Raw genomic sequence first — 27,451 nt, 5'->3', positions numbered from 1 at the left:
TGCCCTGGTACCAGAATTATTTTGGGGGGACAGAGCTATGTTTAGGAGAGCATCTTTAATTATTCTGAAGGGAAACTGCTTGAATATTGGTAGAAGCCCATGCATAACACTGGTCAAAGTGCATCGCATCAGAGACTGAGTGAATTCTGTCTTGCTTATGAGATGGGAGAGAAGAGAAGGGTGGAGGGGTGAGCATAGAGGAAGGAGGAGCAGGGGGAAAGAGGTGAGGCTCAGGACTGAATGGCATAATGGACATTGAAGGATGAGACCAGCACTCAGTATCTGAGATCAGGGAGAGCCCTGCTGGCCCAGCGTAGTCTCGCTTATCTTACATTGATCAGGTTTTGGGGGATGGTTTGTTTCGAGATTGACCACAGCCTCAGAAGTGTGTTCCTGGGAGAGTCTGCCACCATTATATGACTGTCACCGACAGGTTATTTTAGAAGTGTATCTCCTAAAGGGAGTTATCATTGATAAAAGGATTTAAAAACAGATTTCGTATTTATTTGTTACTATGACTAGAGGACTGTCCTAGGACTACAGTCCATTGAATGACTTAATGGATTTACAACTATGGATATTTACTTGTTATCATGGCTATAGACCTGTTAGTCTTTTCCTAGGAGTGTGGGGATTTCTTTTTAAAACTTTGAAGGCCAATTCAGATTGCTGGGGAGAGGCCAAAGGGCATTTCAAAAGTGGAGAGACATGTCTAATGTTTAAGTGGGTGCTATTTGTGTTGCTGTAACCAACTTCCCTCCATTTCTGCCTTCAATTCTGAGCCACATTTATGGGTGGTTTGTGTATGTGGATTTCCGTCCCCCACCCCCACTTACTAAACTAAAAGAAAGGGTTCGATTGTATGTCTGGGTCAGCTTGTTGTGGATGAGGGTTAATAATCAGAAACCTACAGGCTGTGAGTGGTCACTTAGCAAATGTTTACCGAGTTCCAACTATGTGCCAGGCATTGCTGTTGGCCCCTGAGATCTATTACTGAATACAAAAGCAATGATTCTTGCCTTACATTTTATTTTTTAGAGTTTATTTTATTTTATTTTTTAAAGTTTACTTATTTTTGAGAGAGAGAGTGAGCACACACAGGAGGGGCAGAGAGAGAGAGAGAGAGAGAGAGAAGGAGAGAGAGAGAATCCCAAGTAGGCTCCACATGCAGGTCTTCAACTAAGGAACCGTGAGATCAGGACCTGAGCAGAAATCATAAATCGGATGCTTGACTGACTTAGCCACCCAGACGCCCCTGTTCTGTCTTCTATGTTAAAAAAAAATTTTTTTTTAAGTTTATTCATTTATCTTGAGGGAGACAGAGACAGCATGAATAGGGGAGGGGCAGAGAGAGAGAGAGAGAGAGTGAGAGAGAATCGCAACCAGGATCTGCACCACCAGCACAGAGCCCAATGTGGGGCTCAAACTCAGGATACAATGAGGTCATCACTTGAGCCGAAACTGAGCGTCGGACGCCCAACTGGCTGAGCCACCCAGGCACCTCTGTCTATCTTTTATTTTTAAAGGATTATTCTGCCGGTTGAGAGTAGACTATATTTAGTCAAGGGTCTAAGCAGATGGGCGGGCTATTGAAAATAATCCAAGTGAGAGATAAAGGTGACTGATACCAGGGTGGCAGCAGTGGGACGTGGTGCAAAGTGGTTGGTTTCAGGATGTGCTTAGAAAAGTAGAGTCAACAGGGTGCGGGTGTGAGAGAGAGAGGGGACAAAAATGAGTCCTGACAGTTTTGGCCTGAGCATGTAGAAAGATGCAGTGGTCAAAAACCCAGATGAAGAAAACTGAGGGGAGCAGGTTTTGATGGGGAGATCAGGAATTTTGTTTTGCATTTGTTGAATTAGAGATACTGAGTTGATATCCAATGGAGATAGTGGATAAGTGTTTTGGAAGAGATGTTTGGTAGAGATACTAAGTCTGGTGGTTGTTGGCATATGGGCAATATTAAAAGTTACAAGAGAGGATGAGATTTCAGAGGGACTGTGTGAAGAGAAAAGGAACAAGGACTGAGCCCTGAGACACTTCAAGGTGATCGGGAAGAAGAGGAGGAGCCATCAAAGGACACTGAGAAGGAGACACCAGGGAGTTAATAGGAAACCAGAATACGATGGCCTGGGAGGTCATCAAATGGACAGTACGTACAGCTGGTGTGCAAGATAGGTATCAGACCCATATCCCTTATAAATATAGAAGCAAAATCCCCAAAAACATACTAGCGACCCAAATCCAGCGGCATATCAAAGGGATTATACACTGTGACCAAGTGAGATTGTTTCTAGGAATGCATGGTTGGCTCAACATATGAGAATTATCTACCATTGTCTTATTATGTTTAAAAACACAGTATTTTTGCTGAAATACATGTCTTGCATTTAAGCTTTCCTCTTTTTCCTGAAACATGCAGACATCAATTTTCTGTATTTCTTATATTCTCACTATTTGTTCAACCTTAAGTGAATAATCACATTCTTGCCCTGATGAAATTTTATCCTAATTATGTCTCGACACTGGTGTAACTTATTGGAGTCACTTGATTCCCCAGAATGCTTATGTATCCTTCCTGTATCTGTTAGGATATTTTCATTCCCAGGGAACAGAAAACCATGATGCACACTGTCATACTAAGAGAATTTATGATATTATATAATGGGAATCCTGAGGCAGAATAGGTTGCAGAATGGATTGATACAGTAGACCAACAAGTTCATTAAGGTCCTGTATCTCTCCCTTTGCCTTTCTCAGTGTTAGTTTTATCTTGGGGCGGGGGGGGGGGGGGGGGGGAAGGTGGCTATCAGAGTTTCAAAATCAGAGCAGCAATGTCCAGAGGAAGTAAAAGGCCATTTTTCTCTGTGTCTTTCTTAGGAACAAGGCAGCTTTCTCCATAAGTCCTTACAAATCTTTGTCTTATTCTAGGATCAGTTCATGTCCGCACCTAACCTAATCACTTGGAAGTGGAAACAAGATTACTATGTTAGACTTAGTCTAATCATTTGATGTAGAATAGATGTTAGAGAGTCCACTTCCATGATCATTATTCCAATCCAAAATTGTGCTGAGAAGCACTGACCTAACATGTAGGCTTTTCTCTCAATCAGAAATAAACAGCTGTTAAAATAATCTGGGTTTATATATAGAAAGCTACAGTTAGTTTATGGTATTGGACATTCTTCTGTTGTATCTAATAAATTTCCACAAGAATATTTAAAGAAATTTTTTTAATATGTATTTATTTTTGAGAGAGAGAGAGAGAGAGAGTGGGGGGGGGGGCAGAGGGGGACGGAGACACAGAATCCAAAGCAGACTCCAGGCTCTGAGCTGTCAGCACAGAGCCCGACGTGGGGCTTGAACTCACAAACTGTGAGATCATGACCTGAGCCAAAGTCAGATGCTTAACTGACTGAGCCACCCAGGCGCCCATCCATAAGAATATTTTTAACCTTTGGGTGCCTGGGTGGCTCAGTTGGTTAAATCCAACTCTTGATTTCAGCTCAGGTCATGATCTCACAGTTCGAGAGATCGAGCCCCACATCAGGCACCTCACTGACAGCATGGAGCCTGCTTGGGATTCTCTCTGTCCCTCACTCTCTGCCCTTCCCCTGCTGTCATGCACACATGCTTTCTGTCTGTTACTCTCTCTCAACATAAATAAATAAACTTAAAAAAAAGAATATTTTTATTCTTGTCAAATTTGCATACAGAGAACAGAAACAAACTGATATTTCTTGTAAAAGGATATGCAATAAAACCTTGGATTGTGAGTAACTTGGTCTGCAAGTGTTCTACAAGATAAGCAAACATTTGATACTTTTTAACTTGATAAATGAGTGATGTTTTGCAATGTGGGTAGTACATGACACCGAATGTCACATGATCACAATGGTTCTTCTCCCTCTCTCTCTCTCTCTTTTTCTCTGCGAGATTGTGGGTGATCATCTCCCATGCTCGGATGCTTGGTCTCAGGCTACAGTGTTTGGCAGAAAGCAGTGATTTTTCAGAACTTTGGAAGGTGCCCACAACTGGCACTAGTGTATTTTTTGTCACTTCAAAGTACCTATGGATAGTCCTTTGTTTTTCCACACAACAGTAAGCTTAGGAATACTTTGCTTCATTCTAGGTCAGGCTGCCTGCAGATACAGACCCTTTCCTCTGCTGTCTTATTTCCAGTTACATTAAATACAGTGTATGACAAGAATTTATTAATACTGTACTGTAGTCAACATCCATGCGAGTATATAAAATGGCCCCCATGCAGAAAAAGAGTCCATTGAGCCAATAGATAGCAGTGAGACTGTCAGTGATAGTGAAAGTTGTTCTACACAATAACCCTTCTCTTGTCTCCCTCATACCAGCCACGAGGGTTTTCAAAGGTAAGTGCAGGTTAATTTATTTTTTTTCATATTTTGTATTTCCTTTATTATTTTCTATTATATTACAGTATTGTAATCATTTTATATGAATATTTTTGGGTTGAAGAATGAATCACTTGAGTTTCCATTATTTCTTAGGGGAAAATTTGCTTTGATATACAAGTGCTTTGGATTACAAGCATGTTTCCAGAACAAATTATGCTCACAAACCAAAGTTTTACTGTAATTTTAACTTGCAACTTTGACTCTTTGCTGTCAAAAGTTGACTTTGAGGGGCACCTGGGTGGCTCAGTTCGTCCAGCTTCCAACTCTTTGTTTCAGTTCAGGTCATGATCTCACAGTTCATGGGATCGAGCCCTGAGTTGGGCTCTGTGTTGACAGTGGAAAGCCCACTTGTGATTCTCTGCCTCTCTCTCTCTCTCTCTCTGCCCCTCCCTCACTTGTTCTCTCTCTCTCTCTCTCTCTCAAAATAAATAAATAATTTTTTAAAATAGACTTTGGGATCGGTTTTTGAGGTAAAAATCCCTCATTCTCTGAGAAATGAGAATAATTTACTTCACTTTGTCAGTGGATTGATTTATTCAATGAGTGGAACTAGGTTATGAGTTATTCTGTAATGTGAATAATGACTTTTCAATTCATCTTTATATTGAGCTGTGTTCTTATACTCTATTGAGTTACCTTAAATCTAGAAGAGAGTTCTTGTTTGAAATATGTCTTAAATGACAACTCATTTACAAACTGTTTTCTTATATTCAGAGTTGATGAGTTTTCAGTAAGAACAATTACTTCATCACTTAAAACTGAAGACAAGGAAGGTAACTTTGAAGATAGAGTTTCACCAACAGATGAAGTAATATGGTCAGGTACTAGTGAAAGTAAATATCAAGTAAGTTACTCTAGTGAAAGTCGTATGCCATCTTCACATGGGACTAGCTCATCTTTGTCACTGTTTCATTCAGAAGTAAAGGAATTTTTTCTTAGCCATAGAGGATATGAAAATGAACATGAAACAGCACAATTTTCATCAAGGACATTATTTGCAATATTGAAAACCAACAAAAATAAAAATCCAGCATTTTCTTCTGACTTTAACTTTTCAAGACGCTCTAGCATCTCTAGAGAAAGTGAAGGTCTAGATATGGCACCATGTCCTCCTGCCCACTTATTTCTTTCCAGAGACCAAGTCAGACTTCTGGAAGAAACTGTGAGAAATCAAATTCCTTTAAAACCCAAAACTATATTAGAGAGTAAAACTACTTCTCCATACGCAAGACCTCAAGAGTCCTTGATTCAAAATCAACATTCTTTTGGAATGCATATTCCTACCCAAGCACAAGATTCTTTTCCAGTACAAAATGCTATTCAGAATCAAGGTTTTTATGAAGCCAGATTTACTAGTCAAGCCCAACAATTTGTTAACAACCAAGAATCAGTCAACAGCCAGCCTGATATCATGGCCAGATATTTTGCTCTGCCTCAAGATTTGATTAGGAAGCCATTTTCCAGCAGCACACAAGACTCCTTCCAGACCCAAGTTATGGGCAGAAGCCAACATTTGGTTAATGTCCCACATTCTGTTGAGACTCAACATTCAATCAAGGGCTTAGAGTCTGATAATAAACACTTACATGAGACCCAATATTCTTCTGTTTGGTTTGAAGATTCAAACCAGATTAAACATTTAACGCAGGGGCAAAATGCTATTTTTAAGAATGCCAGATTTCTAGTTTTAACTGTAAGTCCAAATTCATTTGCAGAAGGGATGCTCCAAATAAGGAGTGTAAAGCCAGAGGGCCAGAAACAAATTGTTTCTTCAGAATTAAACCAGTATTCTGTATATAGCTCAGTGCCTCTTTCACTTACCTTTAAAAGGCAGAAAAACTGGAGAAAAGCATTACACAGTAAAAGTAAACTTAGTCGCAAAGTTTCATCTCAAAAGTCGAAGAAACCACCAACTCCATGGGTATTTCAAATGACAGTATGCCACACTTCAAAACCTGGCAAGTTAGGATGCAAATATAATGCTAAGAAGAAAGAATTACATCCAAGGAAAGGTGTATCAGATATAGCTTTGCATCTTCTTTACTTTTCAAAGCTTGTTCCTCCTTATATTAAGAGGTATTCCAGAAAAAAACTAGTAGAAGTCATGCCAGGTGTAACAGGACATAGACATTCTCTGCTGAAGCAAAACAAGTCACTAGATGCAGAGAATGTCAGTTGTGTGGGGTCTGTTGAGAAAAGAGGAACCTCAGGCAATGCTAAAAATGTAAAGCAGCATGGCAGAGAAAATGAAGGACAAAAAAACATCTCAGCAAAACTTCCATCCTGGCTAGAAGAGTCTTTCATGGTCAATACTTTTCCATTAAAAGCACCTTGTTCTTTATTAATAGAAACAAACTGGAAGAATAAACTGTCTCTTAAAGACCCAATTACACAAGAAAAAGAAATTGGTATTGCAGAGTTCCATGCCCCCAATAGTAAAAAAACATCTGACCTGCATATTCCAAAGCATGAGGCACCTTTAGAAGAAGCTATATCAGAACCTTGGCAAAAATTTGCTTCCTCTCCTGAAATGGAATCAAACAGAAGAATGAAAACACAGGAAGACCTAAAAAGTACAGAGAATTCCCATCTTCCACTTTCAAATGGAGAGGAGTTACCAACTAATTCGCCAGAAACACAAAGGTGCTTTCCAAACAGAAATATACAAAAGGAAAGAGATTTTCTGGAAATTGTTCTGGAGACTTCAGAGGTCAATTTGCTCATTTCACTAGGAACTAAAGAGCATAAAAGCAGTGAGCAAGTAGCAAGTGTAAAAACTCAAGAGAGTACAGAAGATACAGTTATGAAGGAAAAGAAACCATTAATCCTTCATGTGACAGAATGTGATGACCCAAGTGAAAGTGAGAGACTGCAATGTAACACGAGAAGCAACATAAATATGCAAGATAAAAGAATATTTGCAACGTTTCACAATGCCACTGACACTACCATTTCTGGGCCGCCTGTTATGGAAATGCAGAGCAGATTAAAAGCCAAGACAGATACATCAACAACAGGGTTTAGTTATTCAGTGGTAGAGCAAGAGAAATTACCAGATGAAAAGAAAGCATCGGATGCAAAATACATTGAGGAGAGATGTATTAAAAAGCCACAAGAACATGACAGAGAGGAAGAGGAACCAACTTTACAAGAAGCAGTTCCACAGCTGAAACAAGATTTCAGGGTCAGCCTGCAACTAAAGCAGAAGCCTAAATATGTCAGATTTGAAATTAAACAGAGCAGTTCAGGTAGTAGAAAAAACCCAAATAAAGAGCAAGAGGTACAACCACAAACTCTTTCTACAGAAACAATTGTGGGGACTGGTTCATGCCCCACAATGGATCCATTTCAAGTTCAGGTAAAGCAAATCACGGACAGACCTACAGGCAGAGAGACTGCAGATGCGAAGAATCCTCTTACAGTGCTAGAGAACTCACCAGTGGGTGGTGTTTTAACTGATACAACAGAACGTGATGTCCCATTTGGTGGAAGCCCCAGGAAGATACCAGATGATCATATTGCGGAGGAAAAGGAAGACTTAAAACGAGTTTTCCCTGCAGCTGCCCTGGGGTTGTTCATCATCCGCACACTTCCTTTATCATGTTTCAAAAGGCAGAAAATCAGAAGAAAATGGTCAGGAGCAAAAACGGTACTCGGTCCCAAACTTGTCATTATGAAAGTAAAGAAGCCAGCAAATTTACTGATGCCTAATATCAGTAGGAATGGTATACCAAGTCTTAGGAGAAGATTGAGAGGCAATTTTAAGATCATAACTAAACAGATACCCCAAGATAAAATTGTGTCTGATGTGCTTGTGAATGTTACTTACCCCCACATGTCTACTGTGCCTCGTATTAGAACGCACAGCAGACTCAATGTGGAGAATCCCGGCCATACCAAGCCAAACCAAGAGGAATCAGAGGATAAAAGGGAAGAAAAGCATTCCAATTTTATTAACAAAGGAAATGACTCTGGAAACACACTAGAAGAAGCTAAATTGCAAGATGAAGTGAGAGGGGACGAAGCAGCTCGACCAGAAGCAGTCCTTCATGGTCCCTGGCACCTCAGATTGAATGCAAATCCCGAGAAGGAGTTCAAAACAGAGGAAGAAATGCCTCAACCAGTTACATCTGGAGAAAGTCTTGTGGAGTCTGTTGACAACCCAATAATGGATCTATTTCATGTTGAGGATATGAAGAAAAGCCTAGCAACACAAGCAGACTTAAAACGCACTGCAGATGCGGAGATACCTCTTCCAACATCAGGAAAATCAGTGATTGGAGACCCTTTAAACCAAACAAGAGAAAGTGATGTTTTAGATTATGGAAAGGATACAAAGGAAATGGGTTACTTTTTTGCAGACACAAAGGCAGAACTACCAAAAGATTTACCAGCAATGTATTCAGAGACTTTTAATTGCCACATGCCTGTTTTAACTCACTCAAAAGTGAATAAAAACAGAGTACGATTCTCACACACAGAATGTCCAGTGAAGCCCAAGTCTGTACCAACGAATACAGTGAAGCCGTCAGTTTCACAAGTATTTAATAGAACAGGTCATAGAAAGAAATTGGACTCCGAGGCGAAGGCCAAGTTGGAGAAGATCAACCAAGCTAATGGATTGGTATATGACTTTATAAGTAGCCTTTTTTCTCCTATGCATAGCAGATTACAAGGAGAGACAAACAGCTTCTGTCACGCTCAGTTAAAGCAAGGGCAATTAGCAGAGGAAGTGAGACCACGGTATGTTGATTTCTTTGATAAGTGTAGTGCATTCCATGAGCAAGAAGAAAAAGTGAAAGACGGAGAGGAAATGGAGCAGAAAACATTGCTAGAGGCAGCTTCGCAGCATACCCAGCATCTCTGGCCCGATGCATGTCAAGGGAAGGAGACCCACCTTGACGAACAGTACACAGCACTGGGCTGTTTAACAAAGGAGCAAGATGCTCAGCACCAAACATGGTTTGCACAAACTGCCTTGCAGACTAGCCTCCAGATGGCTCCTAGAGAAGGCGAGGAACTCGAGAAACCCAGCCAAACAGAACATGCCATAACAGCCCCTATGGGTGCCGAGAGTCCACCTCCCAAAGCAGAGAACTCATCATTTGATAACATTTTCAACACCATGACAGAGTGTGACTTACCATCTGGTAGAAACCCGAAAAGGGTACTAGATTCTTACTTTGTGGAAAACAATTCAGAGTTACCAAAAGATTTGCAAGTGACGTGCCTGCATTCTTCTGGTTCTGTTGAGCCCTTTGTTTCTAAATCTGAAAGAAAGGAAAACACATTAGAATTAGCAAGGAAGCAAATAACAGCAAATCACAGATATAGAACTATTAGGGGAAAAAAGCCATCAGCTTCACATATGCTTAATGGCACGCAGAGCAAGGGACTGCAGTGCAATTTTAAAACAAAAATGAAAAAGCCACAACAAAATAAAAACGCAGCAGATGCATTTCTCAATATCATTCAGTCCCGGGTGCCTATTTTGCCCAACACCAAAATGAGTAGCAGATTAAATGTAGAGACAGATATGCAGAGGGTAACAGGACTTGATTATATGCAGCTAATGCAAGAGAAATTGCTAAATGGAGGAAAAGTATGTTGCCCGGATCATATCGTGAGTACCTTATCTAACAGTATGAAAGATGGGAAAGAGGAGGAAGGAAAACATGAAGTGTCACCAGCTCCAGAGAATAGCCAAAGCTTCATATTCAATGTGTATCAGAAGGAGAATTTTGACCTTGTCCAATCAGATGAGGAGCTGAAACAACCACGAAGTCGAAATCTTCAGGTACAACCACAAATGCATGGTACACAAACTGTTTTAAGTTATGCTTCATGCCCCATACTGGATCAGCTTCAATTTGGAGAGCTAGAGAGTTACGCTGGGTTTTCACCTCCTAAGTCAGAGGAAGTGAAGAATGATGAGATCGTTTTTTCTGCAAGAGAACATGGTGTCCCATCTGACGCAAATCACCAAAAGGAACAGGCTGGTGGTGTTGAAAAGAAAGACACAGTGACTTTTGATTTCTGCCTACCTGCTTTATCTACACCCCAGAGAAACTTCAAATATTCAGACAAGAAAACCTCAGTGAATACCAAATATGGACTTTTAAAGGCAAAGAAACTGTCAGTTTCAAACATATTCAATATCAAGGGTGCTGTTAGCCCAAACCATAGAAAAGAATTGGGATGTAACCCTACAACCAAAATGAAAGAGGTGCATCACGGAGAAAAAATGGCAGCCAAAATGTATTCTTTCATGACTATTACCCCTGACATTAATACGTATAACAAGATAGAAAGAGAAAAAGATATGTTAGGGGAAAGAAGTCTCAGGGCTAAACAAGTAAAGCAAGCAACATCACCACTGGAAGGGAATAGTACTTCAGACGACACCAAAGAAAACAGTGTTCAAGATGAGGAGGAAGAAACCGGTGACCAGGAGATATTAAAAGTAATTTCACAGCACAGCACACATTTCAAATTCTGTTCAGGCCAGAGGGAGGAGCTTGACCTTCATCAATCAGAAAACCAAGGAAGTGGGAACATTCTCTTTGTTATAGAACAAGACATCCCACAACAAATGCAGCCTACAGATTCCATGCTGGGAGAGAAGCCAAAGAAAAGCCACCATCCACAAAATGGTGCAATATATATAGCAAGTTCAAAGCTTCCTCCTCTAAAGTCAAAGGACTCACTAATTGGTCAAGTTTTAGTGGATACAGTGAAGGTTGGTGTCCCAAGTGTTGGGAGCCATATGGGGGAACTGTACCATCATGGTAAAGAGGAAAATGCAGAGTTAAAAAAAAATCTAGAAGCAACTGTCCTGGAGTATTCGGAGGTCTCCACGCCTGATCTGTCTGAATCAAAAAGGCAGAGAAAGACATTTACATGTAGAGCCTTAAAAAATCAAATGAGTCCCAAATGTGTAATTATGAAGGCAAGGAAAACGCCAATTTCAACAATATTTAGTATCTCAGGGAATGGTTGTCTAAAAAACTTACCTCCAAAGACCCTGAAATCACAGAACATTGACTTTTTAATTCCTACAAAGCGCTCTGGGGTACCGGAAGATCTTATTGCAGAGAAAAAAGAAGGATTAGCACAAGAATTTCCAGCAACGATTCTGGAGTCTTTGGATTTATCCACACTTGCTTTACCTGCATTGAAAAGAAGGAGAAACCATTTAAAATATATAGAGAAGAGAAAGAAAATGAGTCTCAAATGGGTAACTTTGAAGACAAAAAAGCCACCAATTTCCCAGACACTTCGCATCACAAAACGTGGTATTCCAAGCCATAGAAGGCAATTCAAATGCAACTTCAGTATCATGATGAAACAAGGTAAACCCGTGGCAGACAAAACCCTAAATGCCGTCTCCTTTCCCATACCTGTTGCACTTGACATGAAAATGCATAGCAGAATAAAAGCAGAGTCAGATGTGTTGTGGACAATGAGATTTAGTCACGAACGGCAACAGCAAGAGCTGTCACCAGATGGAGAGAGAGCCAGCGGGGCCTTTTCCAGTGACAAGAGGGGCGGTGCCTCCAGGGGCATGAAGGAGGTCAAAGGCCAACGTGAAGAAGCAGCCCCACAGAGTTCTCAGCACTTCAGTTCCATCACTGGTAAAATGGAGGAGCCTCGCTGTGTGAGATCAGAACTAGAACTGGAGAATTCAGCAAGGAAAAAAATCCCAGAACCACTTAACACAGCTCAGGGGCAGCAGCAACAAACACTTTTCACACAAAGTGTGTTGCATTGTGTTTCCTGCACTATCTTGAATTCACTTCCAGTTGAGAATCTACCAAAAAGAACGAAAGCACAGAAAGGCTTGAAATATGCAAAGAGCCCAAAGCTTTTATCTCCGGAGCTAGGGAAATCTGTTCGTGAATCTTTAATTATTACAACACAGAGTGACATCCCATCTGAAAGAGGCCCTAGAAAGGAACTCGCTAGATCTACTCCAGAAGGGAAGAGAAGATTGCAAAAGGATTTACAAGGGAGAACCCTGAAGTTTTTGGATTTCTCCACTCCAGCTTCATCTGATTTTAGAGGGTGGAGAAAGACACCACAAATCCCCAAATCTAGAACGGGGAAAGCACAGATGGCATCAATTTTAAAGACGATCCACATCGCTAGGTCTGCAGCTCTTAGCCATGGAAAGGAACAGGACTGCGTCTTGGAAAACATGGCCCCAGAAATATCTCAAGGTATGTCAGATATATTTATGAATACCTACCTTTCACATACACCCGTTTCACCTGCCATCAAAACGCATCAAAAAATAAAAGCAAAGAAAGACCCATTAAGGAATAAAAGCAGCATTTCACAGCTAGAACAACATGAAGGGGAAAAACTGTGTCCATATTCCTCTAATAATGGGAGCAACTCAAGCAGCACATCAGAATCAAGATGGCAAAGTGGGAAAGAAAGAGAGGGTGTTGGAGTTTTATTCGAGGCAGGTCTACATTTCCTGTGTAGTACAGGAAGGAGAAAAGATCAAAATATGTTTATTACAGAGCAGGAAGTACAGCGACAGACAGTGGTTTCAGAAAATAAATTGGAGTCTACTTGTCCTCCTCTGATTCCACTTCACATTCAAGAGCTGAGGAAGAACATCCCACCACAAAAAGACATACCACATAGACTCGGTCAAAAGATTCCATGTCCAAAATCAGGGACAGCACTGTTGGACTACTTTTCAACTGATGGAGCAGAGTGTAGTGCCAAATCTGATGCGAGCCCTGCAAGGAAGCTGGATGTTCACATGGCAGTTTCCCTACGACCTGAAGACAAGGGGGAAGGCATAAAAACTCACAAAGTAGTGAAGCACAGAGTTGATCAAAATATTCCACCTACCAAATCGGGAAACTCAGTGCTTGGAGATCCTGGTGATGGAAGCTCTAGGAGGAAAATGAGTGGTCGCATTGCCAGAAAACATAGAGAGTTGCAAAGAGATTTACTAACAACGTCCACAACATCCGTTTTCTCTGACTCTATAAGGCAGGAAAAGGTATTAAAGTTTCCAGGAAGGAAAAATCTCACGGGTCCCAAATGTGTAACCATGAAGGCAAAGAAGCCGCTTTGTTCACAGATGCTTCATATCACTGAGCATGATAATCTCTACTGTAGAAAGGAACAGGACTGCAACTTAAAATCTTCAATAAAAGACAAGCAACAAAATAAAAGTATAGCTAATGCATTTTTGTCTCTCGCACCTGTTTCGGCTGATAACAAAATAGATATCGAAATGCAGAGCACATCAAAAGCAGAGACAGATCAACTAAGAGTAAATCTGCAGAGCCATATCCCTGCAAAGCGAAGGAAATCACCATGTGATAGGGAAGCATGGAACCAGGCCAGCTCAACTGATATGCAAAACAGATCAAGCAAGACAATGAAAATGAATGTGCAACATGAAAAGGAAGAGGAAAATATCCAAAGAATGTTATTGGATTCAGTTCCACACTGTGGGCAACACCACCGCTTCAGCGCCGATCAAATGAAAAATCCTGGTTCTTCCCAATCAACATCTGAACTGAATCATTCAGAAGTCAGAAGGACTTGGAATTTGCCTTGGACAGCACAAAAGATGAGACAAGAAGAATGCTTTAGAGAAACCGTTTCGGAGCCTGTTTCTAGACACATGATGACTTTTCTTCAAGTTGAAACAGAGAAAAAAGGTCTTTCTACTCAAGAAGGAATAAAATGTATGGAACGTGTAAAGACTCCATTGCCAAAAGCAAGGAAATCAGAGACCGCTTCAATACAATGTGGCACTCTATGGGATGGAAATCCTAGGAGACATTGGGATAGTCCTATCTCGGGGAAGAAGGCATGGAATCAAAATGACTTAGTGAGAACAGTCTTAAAACCTTCAGATTTTTCCAGCCTTGATTCATCTGTACCCAAAAGCCAGAGCTATGCATTGGAGTTTGTAAGCAAGAGAAGTATAGTAAGTTCCAAGCATGTAACTTTGAAGGCAAAGAAACGACCAAGTTCACAATTGCTTAATACCACAAGGTGTATTACAGGAAGCCATAGAAAGAAAAAGGGGTGCACATTTCAGTACAAGATGAAAGGGAGACAGTGGATTGAAAGTGTTGTAGAGGCGTCACTCCCTGCTGCTGAGGGAACTGAGATTCCACCATCCAAGATAGTGACTGATAAACAATCATTCGATACAATAGCAAGGAGCACCATATATAACAGAACACTTCACAAAAATCTGCGTGGTCATACTACAGAAGAAAAGGCAGAGTTAGGGGAAAACTCTGCCACAACTTTCTTGGGGCCTTTAGATTTCTTCACACCTATTTTATCTGACCCTGAAAGCCAGAAAAACACAGTACAGTTATCAGAAGAGAAAATCACCTTGAATATCAACTGTTCAATTATGAAGAAAAAAGAGCTGGCAATTTCACAAATACCTAAGATCAGAAGGCAGTTTACCACAAAATACAGGAATAAACCTGGATCCAATTTAAAAATGAAAATGAAACAGATGAGGCAGGATAAAAATGTGGCTAATACATTTCCAAATACCACTGACTTCACACCGGATACCCCTGACCTTAGAAGGCAGAGCAGATTGAAAACAGGGATTGACAGAGGATCACAGTTCTGTCACACACAGCCAACACATAGAGAGCTGCCAACCGAAGGGCTAGTGATTTCACAACCGCTTCATGCTACCAGTCATGCTGCTTTAAGCAATAATGAGCGACAGGAAAAGAAGATAGGCACGAAGAGAGAGAAAACTGTATTACGTGTGGACCTCAAATCCGTATATGATTCCATGCCTATTTTTTCACACATAAAAATGGAGTCATCACCTAGTACCTGGGGTATCTCTGAAGAGTCTTCTGAAAAGGGAAATGCCCTAAACAAAGCAAATGCTAGCTCTGCTTATGCCTGCACACCGGTGTATCTTCAAATCGTAAAACATAAAGCTATGGCAAAAACAGCAGATGTGAAAAACAGTATGCATACCAAACGGGTAAAATTGAAAGCAAAGAAGCTACCTGTTTCCCAGCTGTGTCATACTATAGGATGTAGGACCAGAAGAAACAAAAAGGAACAGACATGTAACATGAAGAAGCAGAAGAGGGAGTTCTGGCAAGATAAAACTGCAACAGATTTACTTCTGAGCACTATTTGTGATTCTGGATCTGGTCCATCTCAAATTAAACAGTTTACAGAAGTAAAAAGGGAGAAAGACAGGCCAAGAAAGCCCCTTTACACTCCTCCCCAGCGAAAGCTAGAGAAATCACTTAGCCAAAGAAAAATGTCATCTTCAGAGTCCACTGATATTAAGAATACTATATCAAGAAATATCAAAACACTGAAACAATGCATTAGAGCACAAAAAGAAAATCACCAAACTCTTTTACTAGACATTCTCCCTCAATGTAGAGATCAGTTAGTGATTGGCCAACAAGTGAAGAAGGAGCTTGACCCCGTGAAAATAGGAGTAACGTTGGAAAGAGAAGTATACCCTGGTCTATCTTCCCAGAAGAGAATCCCAGATATCGATTACCCTAGGTTCGATGCCCCAAGAGTTAAAAAACTTACAGGATGTGAATTCCTTGTTGCACAAAGAGTAAAGGAAGAAGACATAGACATGGTTGAACGTTCGGTTTCATTTCCATCGGGGAGACAAGTATCAGAGAAAACCGATGCTTCATTAAGTTCAAAAGGACAGAATATATTTCTTACAGAGTTGAATGCTTCTCAACAGAAGACTTGCAAGGAGCAAGAATTGCCAAAACAAGGAAGTGTTTCAGTGACAAATCTGGGGTCTGTTGCCTACCCCATTATGGAACCTTCTTGTTTGGAAAACACAGGAAAGGTAGCTGAGGAAGAGATGTACACTAGCAAAAAAAATATTTCACATCTATTGGGAAGAGAAGATATAGAAGAAACTGATATCTTCCAAGGCTCAAAAGGACAGAAGTTTCTTTACACCAATCTGGTGGCCCAGCAAAATATATCTGCAGTGCAGAAAGGAGAGATGGAGCCAGATGACATTCCTGAAAGTACTGTGGATTCTGTATCTTGCCCAAATAGGGATAATCATTTCCAGATAACACAGGTGGTAAATACAAGGAAGGAAGATGTAAGCATTCCTATAAATTTATATGTAAATCCATGGAGAAAAGATCAATCACAGGTAACTGATAGTCCATTGAGATTAAATGAAAAGAAAATGATTTTTTCTGAAAAACTGAAGGCGAAGCAACTACATAGGTCTAACCAGAATAAAGAAAATATTCTGGAATCCATTTCTTCACGCATAGTGCATCGACTCCATAATAATAAGCTAAAGAAAAATGTCTCAGCGAAAGGAAGGAGTTCAAAAGTTTTGAGTTCAGTGGTAGATGAAGCATCAAATAAAGCAGATACTCCAGTAGACCAACCTCCATGCTCAGAAGGAGTTGACTTGCACAACAGGAGAAGAAAAGAACCTCAAAAAGAAAGTACATGCAAGGCTTTTCCAACATCTGTTTCTTATTCCTTGACAGATGTCCTTCAGATGAAATTGCCGTGTGTAAAGGAAGTATTAAAGGCTCCAATGTACCACACTTCAAATACAGAAGGAATTGGCTTGCCTGTTGAGGGAAAAGAAGAAAAGCAACCAGAATGTATACACCAGATTTCTCCAAAACCTGCTTCTCACTCTTTGAGGGACATATTTCAGAGCAAGATGCCATGTAAAGAGAAGGCATCAAAAGAAGTAGTTAGCACCATGGATTACATTCCAAGCACAGAAAAAATTGGCTCGTTCATTACAAGACAAGACAGCAAGGTGCGGATAGGTAAAGGTAAACCATGTATGAAACTGACAAGCTTGTGTGCTTCCTTACCATCTCTACCACATACTGATGTGAATTCAAGAATAAAAGTAGGGCAAGGTAAGTCTGGAATACTAAAGAGCTGCCTTCTACCGCTAAAGTCCCAGGTATCATCAAGTGTCAGGAAAACACTATTTGCAAAGTCAAATAATAGAGATAGTTTAAGCCGTGTAATAGAATCAAAACATTTGCCACAGGGAAAAAAGGAAGATGGAGAAAATATAGTATATGTGAAAGACATCATGGGCCTCAAATGTGTCACTTTTAAAGGAAAGAAAACACCTTTTAAATATATACTGCATGGAAAAGAGCCACAGTGGAATAACAAAGAGCAAGAGGAAACGATGCAGAAAGATAAAAGTGATGTAGACATGGTTCAGAATACACACCATGCTTCCTTTCCTTCTTCACCGCACCTGGAATGGATGCCTGGAATAAAGGAGGTCCTCATGCGAGGAATCGCAGGATTTTGTCTTCCATCACTGACACTCAAGGAATTATCTGATGCAATGGGAGTACGTGAGGAGCCAACTGATGATATTTTAAGCAGTATAAAAAAAGCAAAATATATGCCACGGAGAGATAGAGTAGAAATGTCTTTGGAAGAAATAATGCAACCCAAAAGAATAGCTTTGAAAGTGAAACAGTCTCCAATCACACAGGAATTACAGTTGAACATCAAAGAGAATGAGAAAAACATGCAGGAACATAAAGATAATCAAGTTGGGATTCGGAACACATCTTGTATTTCCGTCTCTTTTCCATCTTACTCAGAAGTGGACATAAGAATAACAGGGGAAGAAACCAGGCTAATAAAAAGAAGGTCCTCTTTTCTACAACCAGAACTCCAGGAGTCATCAGATATAGAAAAAATAGCATACAAAGAGTCTGTTTATGGTGATATCTCAAGCAGCATAAATAAAGCCAAAGAACATATAATGCAGGAAGAAGAGGAGAGAGTAAAAAAGGAAGAAGTCACACCTTTCAGGGAAAAGAAACCACCAATTTCACAGGAAACCCAGCTGGATATTGAAGAGCAAGAGACAAAGGTACAAAAAATTAAAGATGAGCCAAATGTCCTTGTGAGCAATACCAGCCCTTGCATAATTGCTCCTTCTCATTTAAAGTTGGGTACAAGAATTAAAACAGCAGACTCTCTAACTGAAGTTGCAAGATACTGTATTCCAGAACTATCACACCAGAAATCATCAGATGCAGTGAAAAAAGCAAATAAAGAGTCCATTGATGACCATGCCGCAAGTGATGTACAAGAAGCAAAAGACTATGTGCCACAGAAAGAAGAGAGTGATGTAGAGATATCAGCTGAGAGAGACGTGATGCATCCAAAAGATAAAGATTTAAAAAGAAAGCAAGCATTTTCACAGGACATACCACCGGATCTTAAAGAGCAGGTGAACGTGGATCCGGGAAGTGAAGAGCAGGGGAGAATGGAGGGAGGAGGTAAAGGTGAACGGGAAGTGGTTCTGCCCACACACGGGGCTTCTGAATCTTCTCTAAGTCACCATGAATTGGACACAAGAATAGAAGGAGAGGAAGACAGCCAAGGAATAACAAGACCTGCTGTTTCACAACTACTGTTACAGAAATCATTTGAGGCAGGGAAAACAGCATATACAAAGTCAACTGGGGATGATATTTCAAAGGATCTAAGAGTAGTGCAAGAGTATGAGCCAGAGAAAGGAGAAGATGGAAGAAAAATAGTAAATATGAAATATCTAATGTATCCCAAAGGCACAACTTCCAAGGAAAAGGTATTACCACTCCCACATGTACTCTATACCTCTGGGAGCTGTGGCTCCCAAATTGTAGAAGTACAGACAAACATGAAGGAAAAATTAGGAAACCTACAGGAAAGAAGCAAACTAGATAAGCTTCTGACAAGAACTTCTCTACTTCCATTTAAGTTAAACAAAGGTATAGGAGGCAAGGAAGAGAAAGAAGGAGTAACAAGACCCTCTCTTCCACCCTCATGGCACAAGGAATCATCACATGCTGAGGAATTAAAATATACAGTACCACCTTTGAATGGCATCGCAAGCAGTTCAAAAAGAACAGAATACATGACACAGACAGAAGAGGAGAAAGCAAATACTTTTGAGGAAGACATAATGCACCCCAGGTACATAGCTTTGAAGGCAAAGAAATCACCCCTTTTCCTTATACTCAAAACAAAGAAACTGCAAGTCAACATCAAAGAACAAGGGGAAGTGGGGCAAGAAGATAACGAGGACACTGTTGTGCTTCTGAGCAAAATTCATCCTTTCATCACTTCTTCAACTCATCTTAAGTGGGACACAATAAAAGATGAGGAGGGTGAGCCAGGAATAATAAGAAATGATGTGCCACATCTTGAGCTCCAAGAATCATTGCCTTCAGTGCGAATGGCACCTACAGAGTCATCTGATAGCCATGTGATAAAAGAAGAACAACACCCACGACAGGAAGAAAGGAACAGAGTACAAACAGAAGCCACAGATGGCTCAATGTGGCCCAGTGGCACAGATTGTAAGGCAAAGATATCACCACCTCCTCCTGTGTTCAGGGCTACTGAGCACAGTGCTTTGAACAACAGAAAGGAACCACAGTGGAGCATGATGGAGAAAGTAGAACAAGAGCAGCAAAGAACAGGTGACCCTGATGTGGCTCAGACAAAAACTCCTCCTTCCACACCTTCCCTACCTCACCACAGTTTGGACACAAGAACCAAAGAAAACAAGGACTCGCTTGCAATGATAGGATGCTCTCCTTCACAATTGCTGTGCCCTGAGTCATCAGATGCAGGAAAAACCAGACATGCAGATTCCAATGAGGGCATTGGCTCATTCGATGTAACAATAAAAATTAATCAGCCTATGCCATATACAAAGGTAAAGAACAGAGTAAACATAAAAGATGGGGAAGGTAGAAGATTCCCAAAAATAATCACTTTGAGAGCAGAGATATCCTCACCTCTACATCTATCCAGTAGAAAGAGACTACCTTTGTATATTAAAGAGCAAGGGAAAGAAGTGCAAGAAGGCAAAAGTGAACCAGAAATGGTTCTGAAGGAAGCCTGTGCCTCCTTGCCTTCTCCATCTTGCCTGAAATGGGACGGGCAAATGAATGAAAAGGAAGACACATTAGAAAAAACACACTTTACTTTTCCACCATCAAAGATTCAGGATCCATCCAATTCAGGCAAAGAAGCATATACTAAGTCATTTTATGGTGAGTTAAAAGAGAAGGATAGACTCAAAATAGATATTGAAGACAAAATGGTCCCAAGATGTATGGCTCTGAAGGCAAAGGAAGTACCCCTTTCACATATACTAGATACCAAAAAATTGCAGTGGAAAATGAAAGAGCAAGAGAGAAAGATGCAGAAAAAGAAAAATGACCTCGTTGAAAATCTGGGAAACATCTGTACTTCTTTACTGACTCTACCATATCTTAAATTTGGCAAAACAGAAGGAGAGGGGTACATGATAAGAATTAAAAATGTGCCTCTCCCACAACTACAGTCCAAGGAATCACTAGATGCAGTGAAAACAGCATATGCAGAAACAACTGATGGAGAACTTTCAAATGATGTAAAAGAATTAAAAGAACACACGTTACAGAAAGAAGTGAGAGATGGAGAGAAAAACGTGGAGATGAATAGTACAGTGGCTCCCAGTGATAGGCATTTAAAAGAAAAGAGATCACCTATTTTACTTAGATACAATCTAAGTGACCATCCGTGGAAAACTAAAGACCAAGAGGGAATGGTTCAGGAAGGTCAGCGTGAGCCAGGTGGTACAATACCAACTAAGACTTGTACTTGTACTTGTAGATCTTCCCCACTTCACCTTTACAAGAATCCCAGATGTGAGAAAAAGAGAATGGCCATATTAACAAGATCCTCTCTTTCCCCAGTCAACTTCCAGGAATCATCAGATTCTGAAGATGTGGAAAGTGTAGAGCCAACTGCTAGACATATTTTAATCAGTCCACAAAAAGGAAAAGATCAGATGCCCCAGAACAAGGAGGGGGGTGGAGTAGAAACAGTAAACCTCATGTTCCCCAAACATCAAGAAAAGAAGATACAAGGAAGTAAAGATGAACCAGGTGTGGTTCTGGCCAACACTTCCTCTCCATCTTCGTCTCTCCCTCTCCTCCAATTGGATAAAGAAATACAAGTAGATGATGAAATGTTAGTAGCTACAAGGTCTGTTGTGCAGAGAGTATCAAATGCCAGAGAAATAGTACATACAGAAGCAATCGGTGGTGATGTCTTGCAAGATAGTCAAAATGCGAAACAATGTATGCCTCAGGAAGAGGAGCAGGACGGAGAAAAAACAAATATGAAAAGTATGGCGCATATCACAGATATAATCTTGAAGTCAAAGAAATCACCTCCTTCACATATGCTCCATAGAACAGAATTGCATCTAATCATTGGAGGGCAAGAACCAAAGAAACATGAAGGTCAAGGTAAACCACCCTGTACAGTGCTCAGAAAAATTTACGTTTCCAAACATTCAGCTAACCCTACATTAGATAAAGGTACACAAGTAAATGAAAAAATGCTTGGAACTAGAAGGCCCTCTCTACTTCCATGCATGCTTTCAGCATTATCAGGTGCAGGGGCAATTGGTGATGTAAGAGAAAGAAAACAACATATGTCACAGAAAGAAAAAAAGTATGAAGTGAAAACAGTTGATATGAGGATTAGGATGCATTGCAAAGAGGCCAGGATTTCATCAATTTCCCATATCTTTAACACAAAGGAATTTGTGTTGAATATTAAAGAACAAAAGGGAAATATGTGCAAAGGTGAAGATGAGCTACCTATAGTTCTGACAAGGACTTTTCTTTCCATCCCATCAGCACCTGCCCTTTATCTAGACTCAGGGAACAAAATAGACAAAGATGTACCAGGAGCTACAGGATCCTCTCCTCTCCAGCAAAATCTCCAGGAATCATCAGATACCCAGAAAACAGCAATTACAGAGGGAGTTGCTGGTGATAGTGAAATCATTGTGAAGAAAGTCAAACACTCTGTGCCACAAGAAGAGACAGTGCAACAGTGGACATCCAACTTCATGGTCAGTGTACAGCGAAGGAATGAACCTCCACGAGTCAAATCTGAAGGAGACTTGAGTCTATTAGTTTTAAATTCACAGCATGAGGACATTTATTTAACAGGATTTGGTACCATAAGTGGGAAAAGGCTGGAATATTTCTCTACCGGGCAAGAGGCTCGACCAGAAAAATACAAAACAGAAACTTTTACTACGTTTCTTTCGTACCCCACAATGGATCCAGCTAAGATGGCCAACCTGAAGAAAGAAACTGAAATAATGGATGATTTAAACCATAAAAGGAGTCCTAAGAGTTTAGTTTCACCACCAAGGAAAATATCCAAGGAAATATATGTCACATTTGGTACCCCTGTACGTGCAAAAGGATTTTCTGTTTCAGAGCAAGATGCCCCCCAACAAAAAACGTTATCCAAGGCATCTCCAGGATCTGGAAATTCATACACATCTGATAAGCCAGAGAAAGAGGTACAAAATCATGATAAAATGAGCAAAATGCCCTCTTCCAAAGCATTAGCCCTACAGACAAAGGGATCGCTTGAGAAAATGAATATCACAGAGTCAGATACTCTCCCAATTATAGAAGAACAAGAGATTGTTGTGAAAAAGCAAGTGGTGTTACAGTCTGGAAGGGGACATGAGACCTGCCTGGATTCCAGCCTTTCTCTTAAACTCCCACTTAAAGATGGAAGGCAGAAGACACAATTGGAAACAGATGTATGCAAGCAAACTATGGTGTACCCCAGAATACAAATACTAGCAGGAACACATGTGGATATTACAGTGTTTGATACCCTCGGAGGGAAAAAAGAGCAGGCATTGCTGGTGCCAGAACAAAAGGAATGCATTCTAGAATCATGTCAGAAGCCTCTTCCCTCCCACTGGACTTTTCCAGCTCAATCTGAAGATCTGGAAGGAAAACATAAAATGGACACCAGTACTATTATAAATCTGGAGCAAAAAACATTAGAACTGGAAGAAGGCGAATTAAAAATAGACACAAACATAGCTATCTGTCTGGAAAAGGACAAAACAGAAATGCACAAACACATCATTGTCAGTCTAGAGGAGAACTTAAAAAGGGACACAAATAATGTTGTAAATGGGAACACTCCATCTCCAAAGGCAGAGGAGTCTCAAATTAACACTTATAGTCTCAAATTAACTCATATAGGAAACAGCTGCCCAATCAAGCAAAAACATAAAAAGGACCTAGAAGTCCCTGGTGCAAAACAAAATATTCAGCCACGAAAAATGTTTCAAAAACATATTCTGGATTCATTTTATGCCTACATTCCTCTTTCTCTCAAGTTTGAAGGCTGGAAAGGCAGATTAACAATAGCAGATTTGAAGAGAGAACTGAGCCCCAAATATTTAACTATGAAAATCCAAAATCACCCAATTTCACAGATTCTTAATAACACAGGACGTGGTATTCCAAGCAATAGAAAGAAATTAGAGTATGACTTCAGCGGACCAAAGAAAACAGTTTTGTGGCGTGAAGATACTTCAGGAATATGTATCAGAAGTCTTTCTATTTCCACGGTGAATTCATCTCAGACTGAAGAAACAGCAGAATCTGAGACAAACCTAGAAAGAGAAAAGTTACTCTGTCTTTCTGAATTCCAACAGAAATCACCAAGCACTAGTGACGTTAAGAGGAACAGCTCAAGCATTGTAAAAGAAGGGTGTCCTCCCTTCCCCCCACTGTCAAAATCAGAAACAAATCTCAGCCATGAAGCAAAGGAAAACATTTTGACTCCACAAACAAAAGAAGAAAACGTTGTTCCAGGGCCTGATAGCTCAAGGATCATAAAGGAACCCTACTTGCTTATGACTGAGAAAGAAGAAAAGACACCAAAACCCATTCTGACGCCCACAGAGTGTCCACTCATGTCTGATGATCCAAAGGACAGTGTAGAAACCCACATGGAAAGTACCCTAAGCATGAATATTTCCCTCCCAGGAGTAGAAGAAACACAACATGGGGCTGAGCTACTCGATATCATGGGGTGTGCCTCGCCACCAGAGCAGGGGGATCAGAGTGAACCTATCCAGGACACAACGACACCAAAGGTCCAGCAACAAAAAACTTTTCCAGGAAGTGGGCCTGTACCATCCCAAGTTAAAAGTAATGAAATACAAGTAGTGGCAGAAAGGACAAGTGCTGAAAGTTTACTTCCTCTTTATGAAGCAGTTAAAAATATCTTGGAATCCCAGATAAAAAACATGATTCAGGACAAAATTTGTGAGGATATACTGGAAAAAATAAAAGCTCATAAGCCTGATGCTTGGAAGTCACCATCTTTTGCAGGAAGTTCAGATACAACATCCACAACAAAACCTCCCAAATTGCAGCCAAAACTCATTTTGGAACGTCTTCTTCCCAAAGAAAACAATAAGCTCACTAATCATTTAGGGTCAAAAGCATTTGAAATAAAACTGAATCTGATACCAGAGATAGCAAAAAAATCTTTCCACAAGTTCAACTTTTATCTAAAACAGTCTATTTCAGAACATAACAGTTGGAGGCTATACCCAAGACATAAAAAAATGTGCTTTTTGTCTCTAAAAGGGATTGATGCTACAGAACCTAATTTAAATCAGAAACACCCCAAGGATTCACCTCCTGTCCGCTGTATGAAGACACTGATTGTCAATGTTTCAAGTGACGGCAAAGAGATCATTGCAAACCGAAAGAGTATTAGAAAGCTAGAAAGTGGAGCATCTTCAGCGACTTCTGCTAATGAGATGCCATTGACTCCTATTCTTCCAAACTACTCAGCAGAAGAAAAAGACAAACTTTTTGTACACTTTTCTATAAAAACATTAGAGATTCAAATGACAGCCTTTCCCAGAATTGTAAGAGAATCCTACACAATGGCCAATGCTCAGAATACAAAGAAACCTTTATCTAAATTTGTTAATTCTGGTACCAAAGTACCAAAACGAAAAAACAAAAGTTTGTTACTTTTCGAGGAAAAATCTCTTCATCAAATAGATCTTGATTTGCAATACAAATACCTTCATTTTCTCCTGGGGCTTCCAGTCAAAAGTATGTTCCCTAAACCAAATGCACTTCCCAAACATATCCTGAAGTTAAACACAGTTGCAATTTGTAAAAACAGAGATTACAGGGGAGAAAGCGGTGGTGGTCTTTGCATTGACACAGAACCGTTAGTACAGCACATCTCTTCCAAAAAGCAAAGTCCCCATGAAAACTCATCATTGATGAAAAAACTCCTCAAGCCAACCCATGTGTGCGCTTCTAATGCTGATCAACAGGGCACAGCTCAGAAAGATAGTACAGTTCTTTCAGAGTTAAAGTCTCATGTGACTCCAGAAAAAGATAAACAATGTCATGGGTGGTTTCAAGAAACAAATACATATAAATATTTTGATCCAAAGACTCAGGAAAGTGCTCCCCATTTAGTTGATTCCCATTCAATTCCGATTTCTGAAGATTCTGCTGAGAGTCAGACAAATATTGAGAGTCTAGCCAACTTGGAGGCATGCTCAGCTCTTGAAGTATATGGGAGCAAAGAATGCATGTTCTTAGATGCAAACCCATATTTAAGTCAGGAATCCCAAAACATTCTGTTTGAATTACAGAAAGGCATTCCTTTGGAAAATCTCTACAAGATGAGAAAAAGCAAAACTAATTTGAAACCATTTTACAGGGAATATTCAGGTTCCCATCATGGTGTCAGAGGCTGTAGAAAACATTCCTCAATTGTGACACCTTCTTATGAGTCCCACAAAAGCAGGAAATACGGGTCATCTGACACAACACCATTTCCTGACTGGTTGTGCTATGGTTCATTAAATACTGTAGACGTTCCATCTAGCTCATCTTCTGTTCCATTCAGTGAAGGGAAGTCTTCATGGTCTGCAGGGCACAGAACCACCTACTCTTTAGCTCCCTTAACGGAATCAAATATCAAATTACATCTTGCAAAAAGCCAAGGCAAACCTTACAGTCATCTTGAAAGCAAAGAAAGAAAGAAGGCGAAGTTGGATTTATTTAGAAAGAACAACCTTCATTGGGACTGTGATTACAGTTATACACAGAATAAAGAGAAATGCACAAGAAAGAAAAAAGTATGTAATTATGAGTCAGAAAGATTGAATCATTACGCAAGCAAACCTAAGTTACCATCAAAGCCTCATCAAGAGGATGTCTACTTCCATTCTGAAAGCAAACAAAACCAGCCATTTTTTTATGCCTGTATACCAGCAGATTCGCTGGAGATTATGCCTCAAACCATTCGCTGGACTATTCCCCCAAGAACTTTAAAGAAGACAAACTTCAGAGTTCCTCTGGTGGCAAAGATTTCAAGTTCGTGCAATATATGGACTTCATCCAAAAAGCTCTTGGGGTCTCTCTTGGAGTCCTTCAGTCCGGTTCATCCAAATGGATATAACCATATCTAGATTCATCTGAAGTGGAAAGCTGGTTGTTATTGTGGTGTTCTGTGAAAAATAAAATCAGATAAAGTCAAACGGTCTTTTCATGAAGTGTCTTCTAAACCGATAATGTTTTATTTCTTTGGTAGATTTGCACAACTGTTCTGGACGGATGGGGTGGAAAAGCAGATGACTTTGGGCTTGATCCCACCATGCAGTGGGGTCTCCTTTTAGTTTACGCTGCCTTCCTCATAATCGCACAGGAGAGGACGCTCTCTTCCTATCCCACACCAGTGACTGAGGATGAGTTGAAGGACGTGGAGCCTATAAATGAGATTGGGAGAGAATGACCAGAAAGTTGGGACTGCACAGAGGGAGAGAGTTTTTTAAATAGCAGTGAGGGTTCAGTAATGTCAGATGTCACGAAATACGGGAGTAAATGCTGATTTTGCGAAGCCAGATTCCTGTGATGACTTTGTCCTCCTTCTGGACCTCGGCAGCAGCTCATTGACCTACATGTGATCACCATCTGCCATCACGAGGGGGGCGGGCATCAAATCATACTGGGCCCTCGCTCCGGAGCATTGCCACTGTGCAGGAACATCCTCCGGGAGGGGCAGGAAGCGATTCTGCAGCACTACCAGGGGAAGGGAGACTACCTCCCCGTGTACCT

The 27,451-nt window shown here is 40.4% G+C and overlaps 1 protein-coding gene across 1 annotated transcript in view; it reads left to right on the top strand.

Annotated features, from left to right (window-relative positions):
* CCDC168 (coiled-coil domain containing 168) overlaps positions 1 to 26,878 on the top strand; it is a 29,396-nt gene extending 2,518 nt beyond the window's left edge. The window contains exons 4-8 of the mRNA XM_047855896.1: positions 5,142 to 9,520; positions 10,112 to 11,267; positions 13,761 to 19,999; positions 20,048 to 24,286; positions 24,401 to 26,878. Coding sequence (XP_047711852.1) covers positions 5,142 to 9,520; positions 10,112 to 11,267; positions 13,761 to 19,999; positions 20,048 to 24,286; positions 24,401 to 26,805 — 18,418 coding nt within the window. The 3' untranslated portion in view covers positions 26,806 to 26,878. The remainder of the gene's footprint in view (positions 1 to 5,141; positions 9,521 to 10,111; positions 11,268 to 13,760; positions 20,000 to 20,047; positions 24,287 to 24,400) is intronic.
* Positions 26,879 to 27,451: the final 573 nt, after the last annotated feature.

This window comes from Prionailurus viverrinus, chromosome A1 (assembly GCF_022837055.1).
Source record: "Prionailurus viverrinus isolate Anna chromosome A1, UM_Priviv_1.0, whole genome shotgun sequence".
NCBI lineage: Eukaryota > Metazoa > Chordata > Mammalia > Carnivora > Felidae > Prionailurus > Prionailurus viverrinus.
This window is presented reverse-complemented; position numbering and strand designations above follow the sequence as displayed.